This window comes from Miniopterus schreibersii (genome assembly GCF_964146895.1).
Source record: "Miniopterus schreibersii genome assembly, chromosome: 5".
Classification (NCBI taxonomy): domain Eukaryota; kingdom Metazoa; phylum Chordata; class Mammalia; order Chiroptera; family Miniopteridae; genus Miniopterus; species Miniopterus schreibersii.
In genome coordinates this window covers 46,458,809-46,476,538 of record NC_138106.1, presented here as the reverse complement: position 1 = coordinate 46,476,538, position 17,730 = coordinate 46,458,809, and the positions used below count along the sequence as shown (strand labels likewise).

Sequence of the window (17,730 nt, the reverse complement as noted above, 5' to 3'; positions counted from 1 at the left end):
GACGGAGGCTGGCAGAGCAGTCCCACAGGGCCGGGAAGAAACCCTGGTCTCTTTTCCTCTTTGCCAAAAGGGCGTTTAAAGCAAAAAAAGAGCCACTGCTCGAAAGGAAAAAGTGACGTTCTCTACAGGTACAGAAATACAGCCTCAGTCGTTGAAGGGGCCTCCTAACTTTCCCCAGGATAAGTCTTCCCGGCCATTGTCAGTCAGGGAGCCAAGGTGTGCAGACACCTTCTAAGCAGAAAGTAGAGATTTATGCTGGAAGATGAAAAGAGATACAAACTGTCACTCGTGCTCTGTTGGCAATTCTGAGTTGTAATTCAGTGAGTTCTCACCCCTCTTGTCAGAAGGAGCAGCTTTGGGCAGGGCAGTGAGCTCACATTGCCTGGGAGACTAAGACAATCAAGTGACTCAAAAGTACACAATTAAAACACAACGACCTGCCAGATAGAAAGCCTGGGAGAACCTCTGTCCCCTCCAATGCAAGCGCTGCATGGACAGGGGACCAGCACACCTGCACACACAGCCCCACAGCTCCCACGGGCCACAGGGAAAGTCAAAACTTTCATGGTGCTTCACGAAGACCCTGGACCACAGGGTGAGCAAGCAGGTTAGGTTGGATCAAGCCCCAGAGACACTGTAGGGTTACCTGTTAGCAGAAACAGCTCATGCATGCTGGGCAGGTAACCCAGAAAGCACAAAAACAGATCATGTGGGGAGTCCCATCAGGGGACACACAAGTGTCAGGGGTGGTTGCCTTCCTCAAGGGAAAAAAGGCAATTCCCTACATTTCTCAACTCATGCTCGAGAAAAAAAATGATACAAGTCTGAGGTCTACAAGGAAGTACGCCACAATTCGAAAGAACCCAAATCAACTCTGCGGGAGGCTGGGAAAGGGGAGGGTGCAGAGTGGAAACCTCTCACAGCCATGCCTGACTCCGTGCGTGCCTTTACTGCTACCTGCAGCAGCCCCTGGCCGGCCTGAAGCGCAAGCCTGAACCAGGAGAAAAAAGCAAAATCAAGGGCTCTGAGCAAAGGGAACAGAGGCTGGGACATCCTCTGTGAAAGGCAGCACTGACCAGTACAGCTGGAGGGCATCCTGGAGACCTTCCCTCCAATGCCACCTTCCTGCATTTTCCAGATGAGTATCTGAGCCCCAGAGAGGTCAGCGGGCCTCCACAGAGCCAGTTAGCAGCAGAAGAGGCAGAGTGTCAATGAGGACAATACGACTTCCTGCTCTGCACTTCACTGTCACTACTTCCCAAAGCGCCCAGGCACCAGGTAACAGGCAAGGCCTGGGCTTTAGAATGGACCAGATCTGGTTCCCATCCTTACTAAGAGTAAGTGTAATGAATCCCTGTGCTGCTCAGCTTCCTCAGCTGTAAACTGGGGATGACTACCACCAATTCACTGAAAGACCGTGGTGTGGATCAGAGGAACCGTGCACAAAACATCTGGAGCACAGAGATTGGTGAGCAAGGGCATCAATTGTTTTGCTTTTAGAGGTCCACAGAATTTGCATTCCTGCAGAAAGTCTCCCAGAGTGAAACTGTCCTTCCAGCCCCCGGGGCTGTGGTCTCCACTGTAGATCAGACTGCTCTAGCCAGCAAAGGAAGAAAGGACCCAACCCATTGCCAAGACGTTTTATTCAGTGTGTAAATTTATGTCATTTCCTTTGAGACTTTAATTTTAATTTTTTAAAAATTTATCTTTATTGTTGAAAGTATTACAGATGTCCCCACTTTTTCCCCCCATTGATCCCCTCCACCCTGCATCTGCCGCCCCCAAAAGGCCTTCACCACACTGTTGTCTGTGTCCATGGGTTATGCATATAAGTTCTTTGATTAATCTCTCCCTACCCACTCCCCCACCCCCACCTTCCCACTGAGATCCATCAGTCTGTTCCATGCTTCTGTGTCTCTGGATCTATTTTGTTTCTCAGTCTATTTTGTTCATTAGATTCCACATATAAGTGAGATCATGTAAAACTGAATCAGGAACAATCAGAAAACCTGAATAGGTGAGTAACAACTGATGATATCAAAGCAGTAATAAAAAAATTCCAGCAAACAAAAGCCCTGGTCCAGATGGCTTCACAGGGGAACTTTCTAACTTACTAATCCACCTATTTCTGAGAGGGCATATGATGCTTTAAAAATTGAACACATAATGCAAAATGTGAGAATCAAGATTAAAATAGAAAGTCTGTCTGAAGGATATGGAAGCTAAATGCTAGGGCACTAGAAGCTGAGGCCAAAAGGGAATGTGCTGAGTTGCATTGATCTTACGTTCTGTTTGAAAGGAGAGGGAAGTCCACAGACCCCTGTGCAGCTGGGATGTACCCAGCTGAGCCCAAATTTGCAGACAGCTTGTTTACTCTGAGAGCCATGAAGAAGATAAGCAAACTTGGAACACAGAGCTCCGCGGCCACTCCTCCCATTTCCCCAGGCCAAGGGCACGCTCCGTCTGGGAGAACAGGAAAGCAGCCACAGTTTCTATCTGAACCACTCTCTTCATACTTCCACCTTTAATTTTAAAATAAACAACTTAGAATCAACTTCTAGAAAGTCCTGGGACAGCAATAAAAGTGGTAATGGGAGAAACTGTTATTCTGTCCAAGAAAAAGTATAAACAGGTTCAATAATAGGTTTCTAGGTAAAGATATGAAATTAAATACAGTGACATCCCCTCATTCCAATCCAGCTGGGTATGATGCATTGAAAAAGTGCCTGCATTGATGGCAGAGGCATTCCTTAGCTATGGACACTGTTCCGATGGCCTCTCACAGCAATGTGGCCTTCCAGGGGAAAGATAGTCATTCGAAATGTCCACTTACAGAAGCAAGGTCCTTATCCTGACTCAAATCTGAAATAAACAGAGAGGGTTCCTTTTGTCTGCAAAGAACAGCTTTCCAAGAAATATGGAGCAGGCCATGGAGGTGGGATTTAAGGTCAGTCATGTGAACATTCCATACCCCTAAGTCTCCCATCCATCCTAGGGAAACCAGAGTGAGAAGAAAACCAGAACAAAGACCTCTGTGGGCTATGAGACAGGCCTGTCATCAGCTGCGTCTCCAAGGGCTCTGGGGTCAGAGGAGGACTGTACTGTTGCAGGCACATGGCCCAGCCAGCTCCAGCCTGTAGGAGGTTCATCTCCAACTGTGGAGGTTCACGGCCTGCTGGCTCTGTCACATTCAGTTTGCAGGATTAAGTGGAAGAGCCTTTAATCTGGGCAAATCGGTAGGCAGAAAACTCAGTAAAGAAAGTAAGGAATGCTTGGGACTTAAAAAAAAAACTTTAAAAATCTATCACCGAAATTAAAAATCTATCACCAAAATCTAATTATCATTAAAAATCAAAATGTCATTGACATACATGCTATCTGGGATTTGTTTCAAATAATGGGAGATAAAGTGGTTGAGAATACAAACAAAACAAGACTGGGCATGAACTGGTAATTGTTAAAGATGGACTATGGGTGCATGGGATTTAATTCTGTTATCCTCTCTACTTTTGTATGGTTGAAATGTTCCATAATTTTAAAAAATCATGCATATTCATTGTGGAAATTTAGGTAAATACAAAAATTTTTTAGACCACAAAATAAAAACTAAAAGCCACAGGTAATCCTATCACTGGAGACAACTACAGTTATCACTTTGGTCTATTTATTTCCAGTGTTTTTCTGTCTTTTGTTTGCAAAATAGGATCATACAGTTCATACTGCTTTTATCATTTGCTTTCCACTCCCTTCTTAATTTATCTTATGAATTATTCAATTCCTTAAATATTCTTTAAAGGTATGACTGCTGCATAGTTAATTCATCAAAAGGTAGGCCATAGGGTCAAGACAGCAGCAAAGGTGAATGCAGTACTCTCATCCTGCCACAACCACATCAAAATTACAACTAAACTACAAAACAACTATCATTCAGAACCACCTGAAATCTGGCTGGCTGGAAGTCCTATAATTAGGGATTTAAATAATAAGCCACATTGAGACTGATAGGAGGGGTGGAGACATGGAACGGGCTAGCCCCACACCCACGTGGCAGATAAAAATCGGGATGGATGGATATGTTAGCTGTGGAGGTCCACCCTGAGAAGTGAAAAGTCCTCATCCCACACAAGGCCCCCCAGGCCAGGGTTCCAGTGCCAGGAACCCCCATAACTTCTGGCTATAAAAACCAGCGGGGGACTGAGGCTGAGGGAGACAGAGGGCTGCTGGAGTCTCAGGAAGTTCTTTTTAAAGGGCCCGCACAAGGACTTACTTGGACTCAGTGGCTCTGAGCTCTAGTGCTAGGGCAGCAGCTTGAAAGGCACCAGGGACATACAGGGAGGAAGTGAATTGCCTGGCATCAGGCCAAGAGCTGGAGGGGCAGCTTTCTCCCAGACCAAAGTGCCGACAGAGGCAGCCATTGTTCCTTTTCTGAGCCCTTTCCCCACAGAGCTGGTAGGTGGGTGCCATATCTGAGCCTCCATCTATCTGGCTCACAGTTAGCCCTGCCCTGGTGATTGATTCCCTGAGACAACACTCCACCCAACATGCGGGCCCACCAAAGTCTTGGCTCATGCTTTAGACTTTCCTAAAATCTCTCAAACAAGCAGCACCTAGCCTCAGTGTGCGCTGTACCTCTCACAAAGTGGTGCCAGGGCCAGCACCAGCAGTAGCTGCTTTGGTTTTCAGCTTGGCCTGTCCTAGGCACCTCCAATCTCAGCACAAGTAACAGCCAAATGCAGATCGCTTTGTAGCTCATGCCAGGTGGCCCCAGGCAGAATACAGGAGGCGGCTGACCTTGGTCTGTACCTCCTGGAAGGCTCCAGAGCCAGTGCACCAGGTAGATAGCTTCAGGCCACATTGAAACACCACCCAACCACCTCTACAAGTGATACACTCAAGGTATGGACTCAGTGGGCACCAGAGCCCTGCTGAAGTGAGTCCCGCTGCATGAGGTGGGCCCCTGCATAGCTGATCCTCCATGGTGGTCGAAACCAGCCCTTGCAGCTGATTAGCCTGAGGGTAAATCCCTCCCACTGATGTGCCAACAGCAGTCAAGGCTCAACTACAAGAGAAGGGTGTACACAGCCCAGCTTGGGTGAATAGGGAGGCTGTGCCACTAGGCCTCAAAAGACACCTACTACTCTACCAAGCCCAGGAGACGTAGCAGCTCTCCAAATACGTAGAAACAAACACAGGGAGGCTGCCAAAATGAGGAGACAAAGAAACATGTCCCAAATGAAAGAACAGAACAAAACTCCAGAAAAAGACCTAAACAAACTGGAGATGAATGATCTACTAGATGCAGAGTTCAAACCACTGTTTATAAGGATGCTCAATGAACTTAGTGAAAACTTCAACAGCATAAAAAAGGACATGGAGACAATAAAAAAGAATGAGTCAGAAATGAAGGATACACTAAAATGAAGGATAATTTATAGGAAATTAACAGTACAGTAGATGAAGCCAAGAATCAAATCAGTGATTTGGAATATAAGGAAGCAAAAACCACACAATCAGAACAGCAAAAAGAAAAAGAATCCAAAAAAATGAAGATAATGTAAAGAGCCTCTGGGACAACTTCAAGCATACCAACATTCACATCACAGGAGTGCCGGAAGGAGAAGAGAGAGCAAAAAAGTGAAAACCTATTTGGAAAATTATGACAGAAAACTTCCCTAACCTAATGAAGGAAATGGGCATACAAGTCCAGGAAGAGCCGAGAGTCTCAAAGAAGATGAACCCAAAAAGGCCCACATCAAGGCCCATCATAATTAAAATGCAAAAGATTAAAGACAAAGACTCTTAAAAGCAGCAAGAGAAAAGCAATTAGTTCCCTACAAGGGAGCTCCAATAAGACTGTCAGCTGATTTCTCAACAGGAACTTTGCAGGCCAGAAGGGAGTGGCAAGAAATATTCAAAGTGATAAAAAGCAAAGACCTACAACCGAGATTATTCTACCCAGCAAAGCTATCATTTAAAATTGAAGGACATATAAAGAGCTTCCCAGACAAGAAAAAGCTAAAGGAGTTCATCACCACCAGATCAGTATTACATGAAATGTTAAAGGGTCTTCTTTACGAAGAAGAAGAAAAAATAAATAAAAAATATGAATAATAAAATGGCAATAAATACATATCAACACTTGAATCTAAAACACAAAATAAATGAACAAATAGAACAGAAACAGACTCATAGATACATAGAACATGTTGACGGTTGCCAGATGGGAGGGGGGTTGAGGGATGGGTGAAAAAGGTGAAGGGATAAGGGAGTACGAAGAGTTACAGAACAGTCACAGAGATGTAAAGTACAGCATAGGGAATATAGTCAATAATATATTAATAACTATGTATGGTGTCAGATGGATATGACATTTATCAGGATGATCACTTAGTAAGTTATATAATGTCTAATCACTGGGGTGTACACCTGAAACTAATATAATATTGTATGTCAACTGTAACTGAAAAATAAAAAATTATTTAAAGTTAAAAAAAAAAAGATAAGCCATAATCTGAAATACTAAGTTTTCAAAGGGCAGAATATTTTCATGGGTCTGAGACAACATAGGAAGGTGCTGTAGGCACAAGAACAAATCTAATAGCTTCTCAAAGACCACTGTGCTTTCAGCATTCAATCATGCCATTCCAGTTAAGCCTTAAAGGTAATTTCTTCCCCCCCAAAAGAAAGTCCACAAAATTCTCAAGATGGGGAGAGAGAGGGATTCTACATTTTCCCTGCACAATTCATCCCTTCCGAGAAGTGGAATTTGGCAGCATGTCTGTGAAGACAACGCCTCATACTATCAATGTCTAAATGCCAATCAAAATACAATTTTTCTTTCTGAAGCAAATTTATACTCTGTCTATTTTGTGATGCATTTGAAAAATTAAGAGCTAAACACATTCTAGCTGTGTTCCATCTGGCTTTCTTGGAGTGCTACAAAGCATCAGGGACCTCTGAATCAAACCGTTTGGCTCTGGCCAGCAGCTGGGAAGGGGCCACTCTGCAGCCACCCTGGTCAGGGGGTCAGGGGAAGACCTTCCTCTCCAGGGCGGTCCCAAGGACACAGCACATGATCAGCAGTGGGACCAAGAAGAGGACTGCAGGAGACTGCTGCTTTCTTCACTTTCTTCCTTCCCCTTATCCCTCTCTGTCTACCATTTTGGTTTTTTATTTCAGAAAGGACAACCACGGCTCTCTTATCACCCTATCAAGGATTGAATGGAGGAAAAGTAAGAGCGAGACACACTGAACACCGGCTCTCTAGGGTCAGAAACATGTAAGTGGACAATTAAGTGCTTATCAACCAGCAAAGGAACAGCAGCTGCTGATATGCAGTTTCTTCAAACTGAGTCCTAACCTCCTTCCCCAGCCCTCCCCAAACATGACAGTCCTCACCACTGCCCTACTGCCGAGCCCACCTAAAACTTCAAGGAAGCATTGCCCATTACACATGCTTTATAACCACTATGGAAAAATTTCAAAAGTATGCATTGGGATAGCAAATTCAAGAGTGATTTTTATGTTTTGTTGTTGTTACTGTGTTGTTTTGACAGCAGAAAATTATTTTAAGAATAAGTTATTACCAACATTCCAAGGATACATTTTGCTGAGACTGGAACCTCTCAAAGCATGAGTTCATTTCTGACCTAAGTCTATGTCCTCCCTCTGGATTCATATATCACAGAGAAGCAAGAGAAAAAACAAACAAACAGAAATGCAACGAAGATGACGTGCAGTTCTCCTCTTCAGCTGGATTCCCCAATAGAGCAACATTTAAGATTTATCAAAACTGGGCCAGAAAGCTTTATAAGCGTCCATGCATTTGGCTGGACCTTTATTTTTTTTTTTCCCTGAAGAGATGCTAAAAGCCAAATGTATAAACACAGAACAGCTGTCTCCTGGCACAGACAGCATCCCACTGCACACAGCTACACCCTGGGAGAGACACACCAGCCGGGTCCAGCCCTGCGCTCCAGCCACTCTGACTGCCATCGATTTCCCTCAGGGCCCACTGAGCTCACCCTCTGATATAAGAGTGGACAGGAAGCCACATGCTAGGGTGGCTCAGCATCTGCCATCTCTGCAAGCAGTGTGAACACCCACCCTGAGGCTGTCTTCCCTGACCTCCCAGCCAGGGACAGGACCAGAGAAGAAAGTTACCTTGCAGACAGCTGCCTGGAGGACGGCGTCAAAGCCCCCCTCGGGGGCATCGCGGTTCCGGGACACCCTCTGTTTCCGAACTTCCTCATTGAAGCTGTCGACTCTGTCTGTGAGAGGCAGCAGGTGGCGGAACCCAAAGGAAGGCACGCAGTTTGGGAATAACTTGTAACTAGAAAGAAGAAAAAAGTCACTTTTCCATCACTGTCTCTACATCTTAAACAACCAAGTACCTTCGAATATTCACCCAGCACCTACTGTGTGCCCCTGGGACCAGCACAGGGGCGAAAACAAAGAGCAGTAACACAGTCTTGACTCTCAGAACATCAAGCTCTAAACTGCAGGCAAAACAGCATATACCAGGTGGTAAGTGGATGACAATGACGAATGGGTGAGACAAGCGGAGGTGATGGTAGACTCCTGGGCTCAGAGGAAGACATCGTGGAGCAGCCCTGATGTGGCCTTGAAAGATGCGAGGGACCAGTGGTTTAGGTGCTGTGCTGGGGTGTCACAGTGGGAAGACTGAGGAAGGTGGGCCATGTCAAGTGAAGGCAATGTGAGCAGTTACTCTATGAAACCAGCTTCTCCGACTCGGCTGCTGCCACGTGACAAAGGATCACATAACCCCTTCATGTCAACCCTCAGAGACCACCAGGACGTGCTGGCACATGAGCCAGTGCTAAATGCAACAGGAACGAAGACGTCCTTTCTGCTTCTTCAATCATTTACAAATACTGCAACGCTAAACTATCAGCTCTCCTAGATGGAATAAATATCATTTAGAAACCAACCATTTCCCAGTGGCAAATCAAATCTGGAAGTTTGGAAAGAGGTAAGTGCTGCATCTCAATAGGAGGTTAATGCACAATGTTAATGAAATACTGGGCAATCTCATCTTGAGTCTGCAGTAGAGATCCCAAGTGGCCCATTCCTGGAGGAAGTTAGATCCCAGTTATAGTGCGAGGAGTTTCAGCTTGATATATAGCCAATGAAATAGGAAGAGAGGCATTACACGATTTCACAAATGAGTTCACTAAGTAAAAGGGGAGAGGGAAGAGCATCCTGGCCAGAAGAAGAGCCCATGCAAGAGCCCTGAGGCAGGAGGGAGCATGGAGAGCCCAAGGGCAGGGGAAAGCCCTTGGGGCTGCAGTGCAGGGGGTAAGGGCAAGATTGGGTTAAGAAGAGGCTGGGAAGGCAAGTTGGACCAGACTACAAGATCTGTGGACATGTTGAGAAGAGCCTTTTTTTCAGAACAAAGGATGAAAAACACTAACAGAGAGACCTGGGGGAAGGCTTTATACTCCAATGCAAGCCCTGTGCATGGGAAGGGAAACAGGCTTAGCAACTTCTAAGGGATCATGGCTACCTGTCACCAAGAAGCAGGCTGCCAGGGCAGGTCTGGACAGGCTCCCCTCGTCCTGCAGAGGCAATCTTTGGCTTTCTAAGAGGCCATTCCATTCTCTTTGTGACCTACAGTGCCTGCTCTGTCCACCAGTCACTAGCAACAAGCTGGCTCTGGACAGTCAATCCCACTGATACAGTGGCCACGGTCCTCTGCAGATGGGCAGGAGCTAGAGGCTTTCCCCACCTGCCTGTCCTGTTTTTTCACTCCCTCCCCCTCCCCCCAAATCTTCACCTGAACCTTGTGTTTGGACAGATCAGATTCCTATAACCCGTGCCTGAGGCCACCCAAACTTTTTATCCCTGTCTGATTTTGCCATAAAGAGAAGGGTCGTGGAAATTATATTGCCATCTGGAAGAAGGAACTGAGCTGAGGTCCCATCTGGGGTTATTTGACAAATAGACAGGCCCAGGAGGAAGTAAATACAAACTCTCACTTTCCTCTCCTCCTTCCTCTAAGCAGCTACTCCCTTCTGTGTTGTTCTGGTCCATGATTTAGGACTTCAGGTATGTGCTGACTATCGCAGTTAATCAGGTTAGTTAAGGAAAGGGAGGAGAGGAACAGAATAATAGCCGCTCAATGAGAAAACCAGAAAAGTCGTGAAAACCTCAGCTAAATCAGCTCAGCATTTTTTACCGTTTCTCTTTCATCCCTGCAAACAGCCATGCAGGCAAAAACCTGCACATAACTTTTGATTCTCCTAAAACTTAACTACTGTCTACTGTTGACCAGAAGCCTTACAGATAACACAGGTGATTAACACATATTTTGTATTTATATGTATTACATACTGTATTCTTATAATAAAGCTAGAAAAAAGAAAATGTTAAGATAATCATAAAGAAGAAAAAATACATTCACAGTAATGTACATATTTATTGAAAAAAAATCTGCATGTAAGTAGACTTGTGCAGTTCAAACCTGTGTTGTGCAAGGGTCAACTGCAGATAAATTTTTACTGTGGAGAATTGCTATTAAGTATTAGGAATTAGAAAATGTGTTTGTCAGAGAAAAGCCTTCATTACAGAGAATTTATTATAACCAAATTAGAGTCACCTCTTAGAGAAAAACAGACATCGTTGAATGTCTCCACAGTCACTGGAATACAATGTCACCTGTGATTAATTTAACTCCTGGAAGAGCTGAGTAACCTGAAGATCTAGATGTTTGGGGGTCTCATGCCAGCAAACCCTCCCACCTCCACCCTGTGTCTGCGCCACAGGGCCCCCAGTTTAGGGCTGTGTCCAGGGAGTTACTAAATTAAGGATTATAAGACAGGAAGACAAATAAAATATATGTGCTTAAAGAGCCTGGGGAGGTGTGTATATAAAAGTGAATCCAATTTGAAGACGCTAGATCTAGGCAAACAGAGAAAACAAGCTAATGCTTCAGGACAAAACGGTGGGATCATCGAGCTGACAGGGAAAGAGCTCATCTCTTGCTATGATCTTAGAGAACTGCTGGGTAAAGTACAATTCTTAAAATGTTAATATGTAGCCAAGACTAGAAGCCTAGCAGGGAAATCTCAGGTGTCTGCAATGAAGAGGAAGCCATCCAGCAAATGAATGGACTGGAGAGAGAAGGTAGGGAGTGAGCAAGAGCTCATGGCAGAGAGCTCCTCACGTGTCAGGACCTGACAGAGGACCTAAGGGCCAGGGCTTGGGGCAGGATTCTCACGGGAACGGTGATGAGCCTCAGGCCTGTGCAAGGCCAAGCACCGGACTAGGGGAGCGGGGTGCTGTGAAGAGTTACCCTGTCACTAAAATCAAAAACAGAAAAATTCCAGCCACTGGCCTGGGAAAGAGGGAACATCCACTCTGGGCCAAGAGCGAGATGAATCACCCATAAAAATTGCAACTCCAGGCCAGAGCAAGTCAGAATTCACTTCTTTTATGGTGAAAGAACCCCCAACTAAGAAATGAACAGGAAAACTAGTCCCAGAGACAGCTGGAGGACCCTGGCAGCAGCAAATGTAAAACCACCCTGGCCCCGCAGGGCATGGCTCAGCGGTGGAGCATTGACCTAGGATCCAAGAGATGACAGTTCAACTCCCAGTCAGGGCACATGCAGTGTTGCGGGCTCAATTCCCAGTTGGGGGCGTGCAGGAGGGGGCCGATCAATAAGGACTCTCTTGTCATTGATGTTTCTATCTCTCTCTTTCTCCCTTCCTCTCTCTGAAATCAATAAAGATATATTTTTTAAAAATCACACACACAAAAAATCCACCCTGCAGGGCGGCCAGCACACCTGGAGTAGGTGATCCCCTGACAAGGAGGAGCTAAGGCAAAGTCACAGATCCCTGAGAAACAGACCACCATGAAGGGGTGTCAGCAAATTCAACAAGCCCAGCGGCCTGCAGTTCAAGAGGCAGAGGTAACAGAGTGATCCTTTAAAACACGGATATTTAAAACATTCAAGGAGAGGACGGAATAAATACCAACGACTAGAACAGGAAATTACTGGATGGGGGGGAGGGGGCTGTGAAAAAATAGTATGAAAAACCAACAGTCTAAAAAAGTCTAAAAAAGAGCCAAATCAAAAATACAGTCACCAAAATTCCAAAATGAAACTTCAGTGTATGAGTCAAACAAGTGAAGAACAAAATGGTAAACTGGAAGAAATTTCTTAGGCAGTTTAGAGGAAAAAAGAAAAAAAGAGGTAGAAATTACGGGAAAAAATTTTAAAACACAAAGTTTAGAATGAGACGCTCCGACACACACCTGGTGGTGTTAGAAAGAAAATGGACAGAACAGGAGAGGGGACTCGCTGAGATAAAGTCCGAGAATTTCCGAGAACAATGATCTATTATTCTCTGATTAAACAAGCAGACCGAGTATTTCCATTGTTTGTGTGGATGGTGAGAACATTTAAGATCTACTCTCCTAACAGCTTTCAACTATACAAGTATAATTTCAAGTGTAGTGTTATTAACTATCAATCCCATGCTGTACATTAGATCCCCAGATATGTTCATCCTGTAATTGGAAGGTGGCAGCCTTTGACCAACGTCTCCCCCTTCCCCTTGACCCCCCCCCCCCCAGCCCCTGGCAACCACCACTCTACTCTGTTTCTGAGTTCGGCTTTTTAATTTTATTTATTTTTTACAAATGGAATTTTTTTTATTGATTGATTGATTTTTAGAGAGAGGAAGGGAGGGAGGGAGGAACATGATTTGCTATTCCACCTATTGATGATTCATGCATTGGTTGATTCTTGTATGTGCCCTGAGAGGGGATCCAACCAGCAACCTTGGCCTATCGGGATCACGTTCTAACCAACTGAGCTACCCGGCCAGGGTGAGTTTGGCTTTTTTAGATTCCACGTGTAGATGATATATAACATGTAATTCAACAAGAGCCCAACACCTCTAACAAAAGGAAAAGTGTTCAGGACCATAAATAACAATCCAGATGAATCCTTCTAATCAGTGAATATCTTGAGACTCTTCTCGGTGATACTCTTCATATTGCTCAGACTAGCAATTAAACAGTTCTTTAATCTGATGATTAAATTACTCTACATCTTTTCTTTAATCCTCACATGAGGATATGTTTTTAAATTGATTTTAGCAAGAGAGGAAGGGAGAGAGAGAGAGAGAGAGAGAGAGAGAGAAACCCTAATTGGCTGCCTCCCTTACACCCCCCGACAGGGGACTGAACCTGCTCCCTTTCGGTGTAAGGGGCGACGCTCCGACCAGCTGCACCACCTGGCCAGGGTCACTCTACATTTTCCTGCCATGGCAGCCCTAGTACTGCTTACTTCAGTCTGGCCTTTCTGGTGTACTCTAAGATGAGAAGGAATAGGTCTAGGATTTTGATCCTTTGGCAGAAACATCTGGAACAAGAGGAGAAGGGACAAACCTCAGGAAAGCCCCATGAAGAACTGGCTCTCTTCTCTGAGATGTCCTGCACAAGTGGTTAAGTCAACTCTCCTGATTCCCCCCCCCCAGGCCCCAAAACTTCCTGGGGGCTGCTTCTGCTGCCCCCATCATCACAGGGGAGAAAAAACTAACTGAAGGTGCCACTGCAGCTTGAGAAGAATGCTGTGATCTCTCTCTGCACATTTGCTAAAGAAAAAGAATATACATGAATCACAACATCTACTAGCCAGGCATGGAACACAAACCAGTGAAGAAGGATAGCTGTGAGACAAGAGGGAGTGGTGGGGACTGTGGCAGCCAAACAACAAGTGGAATAAGCCCAGCCTTACTAAACTTTTCAGCTTTTCAAGAAAATCTAGGAATCCTGGTTATTTGTGGTTAAATCTATTTTTTAAATGTTGGTAACTTGTTCACAGTGCCATTAAAACTCAGAAAGGCAAACAAAGCATATGTACAGGCTGGATCAGGCACAGGAACAGATTATATCCCACAGCTTGCTCTGTCTTTCCCAGGAGCAGAGGCCATCTCCAAGGACACTGTACATGTTTCACTGCTTAGACATGGAAGAGAAATTTCAGGCTGCTCACTGAGCCAAAGAGTGACTCCCTGATGTGTTGCCCAGCTTGCAAAAGATAGATTTACATAACTTAGATGTGATGTTTCCTTCAAGACTCCCATTCTTCCCTAGATTTCCTGTCTTACAAGCAGCTTTTCAGTGTGCCTTGTCCTCACTGTCAAGACTTTTACTGTCTGCAATTGGCTCTGCCTTCTAGGGCTTATTCAGAAAAGGAGCTCTGAATAAGTAGCATGTAATAACTTGAATTCAAATGTTGGGTGCCCAGAGCCAGTCCTTCAGCCTCTGCCAGCTTCCCAGCTAGCACCTCACAGTTAGTGGATGGTCCACAGAAGAATGAAAGTGGAAACACACCTTGTCTGTCTGGAGACAGGGCCCAATCAGAGGGCAGAGGTGAAAAGAACAGATAGAATCACTATTCCGGATGAACTGAAACAAGTTTCGGCTAAAATGCCGGTGCCCCTGGTCAGTAGCAAAACTCCAACAAAAGAATACTTGGCACTGGGACTCAGCTGAAAGGGCCTTGGAGACAGGACCAAGGTAATAATGCCAACAGCCACCTGTAGCCAGGAGGAAGCTACACCCAGCAAATGATGACACCTAGTGTTTCTTCATGGTTAAGGAACTCAATCTCATTTGTATTTAAAATTTCTTCTTCTCTTAGTGTTTTTTCCACCACTGTGTCCGTTCTCAACCCCTAGGGAAGACGTAAGTTAACTTCTATATAGAAGAATCAGGAAGGAGTCAGAAGAACATACAGCACCAGCATAAATACCACCTAACCCCAATCACCAGCCCAACCTAGAGCTGGGAGCTGCTGAGGCTGCTAAAGAAGAGGTGGAGTGCTATACAGGCTCAGGGACTTAAGAATAGCTCTCTTCCCCTAGGGGCAGCCAAAGAAGTCAATAAAAAATGACCTCACAAGATGGAAAAAAGCCTGGATCCCTGAGTCACTGCTTGAAGGAGAGCTTCCACGGAAAACAGTTCAACCCTCATCAGATTTTGTATGAGCAAGAGATAATCTTCCACTGTGTTGAGTCATTGAGATCTGCAGATTGTTTGTTACTGCAGCAGAACCCAACACAACCCTTAGGAAAGTATCTAGAGCAGGGGTGGGGAATGTCTGGCCCATGGGCCGAAATCATTTGGTCTGGCCCTGCCAAGGCCTCACCAAAGAGAAGCAGTTCCAGTCATCACATTAGGGGTGAGTTAATTAAATGTCAGACCAACTATAGCAGACTAATTTTTAAGCTGATAATTTTGTATGGCCCGAGAATGATGTTCTAGATATCCAAATGGCCCTTGGCAGAAAAAAGGTTCCCCACCCCTGATCTAGAAGGTTGGGTGGTTTTGGAATAGGTATTATTACTTACATGCAGGTAAAGTTTGTATGCTGTAGTGTGATTTGGATGGGGGAGATATAAGCATTATATTAACTGACACCCAGACTCTGGAAGTCGTTTGTCTTGATTCATATCCCAAGGCTACCCCTTACTAGTTGTGTAATCTTGGGTGAGTTATTTATTCTCTCTAAGCCTCAGTGTCCTCATCTTTAAAATATGGCACACATCTACCTTAAAGATGTAGAAATTACAAGATCATGAGATTTAATAAAATAGTCCATGTAAAGAATTTAATATGGTGCTTGATGCTTGGTAAGAACTTAAATCGTAGCTATTCTTTATCCAGGGACATCCCAAAGCCTGAATAGAGTTGAATGAGAGGCAAGAAAAAGTTGGGAATTACTACTCATTGTAGTCACAATGAGGGACATTGCATAATCCTCATATTTGAAGGAATGGTTTAAAGACTAGGAAAAAAACCCATCTTGTAGAGGTTGTGTTAGGGGAGTTGGAGGATATTACCCTCCATCGCCCACACACCTGTTGACCAGTTCTGCTTCCTCATCTTCCTGGGCACAGCTAAACCAGTCTCTAGCCTCCTTGCTAGAACCTAGTCCTTTAGACTACAATGTAGGAGCAGAAGAGGCAAAGGCCACTCAGTCCTGGCCCATAAGATCTCCTAAGAGCAATCTCGAGGCATGATGACCTTAGAGGCCACATATGGTAGACAGTGGAGTCTGGATCCCTGAGATGTGCTTGGAGGAGAGATGCCCACTGATCAGGAGATCCATGCTCACTCAGGTGAGCAGGAATAAACTTCCATTAAGTTTAAGCCATTATATACTTTTGGATTTGTTTGCTGCAGCAATTAGAAACTCCTGTTCTCTAATAATGTGTTAAATATTTTCTAATTCAAGTACCTATATTGGGGAAAAAATCATACCTTTAAAACACAGAGTTTTCATTTTGTTTTGTCAAGGTAAGTTGTAGTTATTTATATAAACAACAGGGACAGACTCTGAATTTATTTATTACAAGCACCTCAGTCACTCCAAACAAGGAGAAAGTTTAAGTTGTTCTTTCTGCTCCCTCCCTGATCACCTGGGTCTGTCACTTCCTGACAACATTCTCCAAAATCTATTAATGTAGCAAAGAGTCCCATGTCGGGCAGGCAAGAAAGGAGATGAGTGATGACCATTACATCTTTCTTTTTTTTAAATATGTTTTTATTGATTTTTGTTTTTGAGAGAGAGAGGAAAGGAATGGGAGAGAGAAAGAGAGAAACATCGATGTGAGAGAGAAAACATCGATTTGGTTCCTTCCAGTATGCACCTTGACTAGGGACCGAACCCACAACCTGGGCATATGCCCTGACAGGGAATCAAACTGGTGACCCTTCAGTGCACTGGACAGCACTCAACCAACTGAGACACACCAGCCAGAGTCTGGATCATTCTATCTTTATGCAACCTTGTGACAGTTCATTTCTTCCCCCAGAGTGGGAAGACAGAACTGGGTCATCATTAATCACGTTAAACACCTAAGCCTGGTTCTCCCTCCTAAATATGCACCCCCAGTCCTTTCTTTGGGCTAAGCTCTCCCACTACTCCATTCCCCCACCCTTAAGTACTCAACAGAAGGAGAGCTGGTCACTTACCCAATGCATGGGTTGGTCTGGTACCTCGGTGCTGTGTAGGAAAAGGGAGAGATGCTCTTGTCTACAAAGGACCCGAACCCCAATCGGAAGTTGCTGGTGAGCTTCTTCATCTCCTCAGCAAGCTTGGTGCCCAGGTTCCGGATGTTGTCCAAGTCATCCTTCATGGACAGGGAGAGGTCCATCAGGTAGTACAAGTCCACGGGATAATCCTCCACCTGTCGCACCTGCAGCTGGAAGGTAGTCTTGTCACCTGTGCCAACAGAGAGGCCGTGCACATTAGACATCATCCGACTTGCTGGGGCCTGAAGGGGTGGATTTTGCTTTCAAAGCTGGTCCACCGCTTACCTTTCTCTAGGGATCGTGCGCCTCTGAGAAGATATTTTTCTTGCAAGCTCAGTGACAGAAGGGAATATGGGTGCTAAAGAATGAAGCTCTGGGTTCTCTGTCTAAATGCTTGGCTCAGCATTTTTAAGGAAATTCTTTAATAACCAGTCTCTTTAGTGGTGTTCACATGGGTAATTGGTGGACAGTGAACCAGACAATTCTATGGACACAAATTGGGTGAGAGTAGCCCACCAACCACGCACCAACTTCAGAGAAAGGGCCAGGCCAGGAGGAGACTATAAAGGTGTATGTGAGATAGAAAATGGTGATGAAATTAACAAAAGAAGGGTACAGACATGAGTGAGGCGGGGAAGGGAGAGATTACAGGCA

General features: G+C 44.9%; 1 protein-coding gene across 2 annotated transcripts in view; it reads right to left on the bottom strand.

The window, feature by feature from the left end:
- Positions 1–17,730, bottom strand: part of ITGB5 (integrin subunit beta 5) — a 102,541-nt gene that overhangs the window by 55,988 nt on the left and 28,823 nt on the right. For both annotated transcript variants that reach the window (XM_081139432.1, XM_081139433.1), the window contains exons 4-5: positions 17,017–17,266; positions 8,164–8,332 (exon numbers count right to left, since the gene is read on the bottom strand). In XM_081139432.1, the coding sequence (XP_080995558.1) occupies positions 8,164–8,332; positions 17,017–17,266 (419 nt within the window). The remainder of the gene's footprint in view (positions 1–8,163; positions 8,333–17,016; positions 17,267–17,730) is intronic.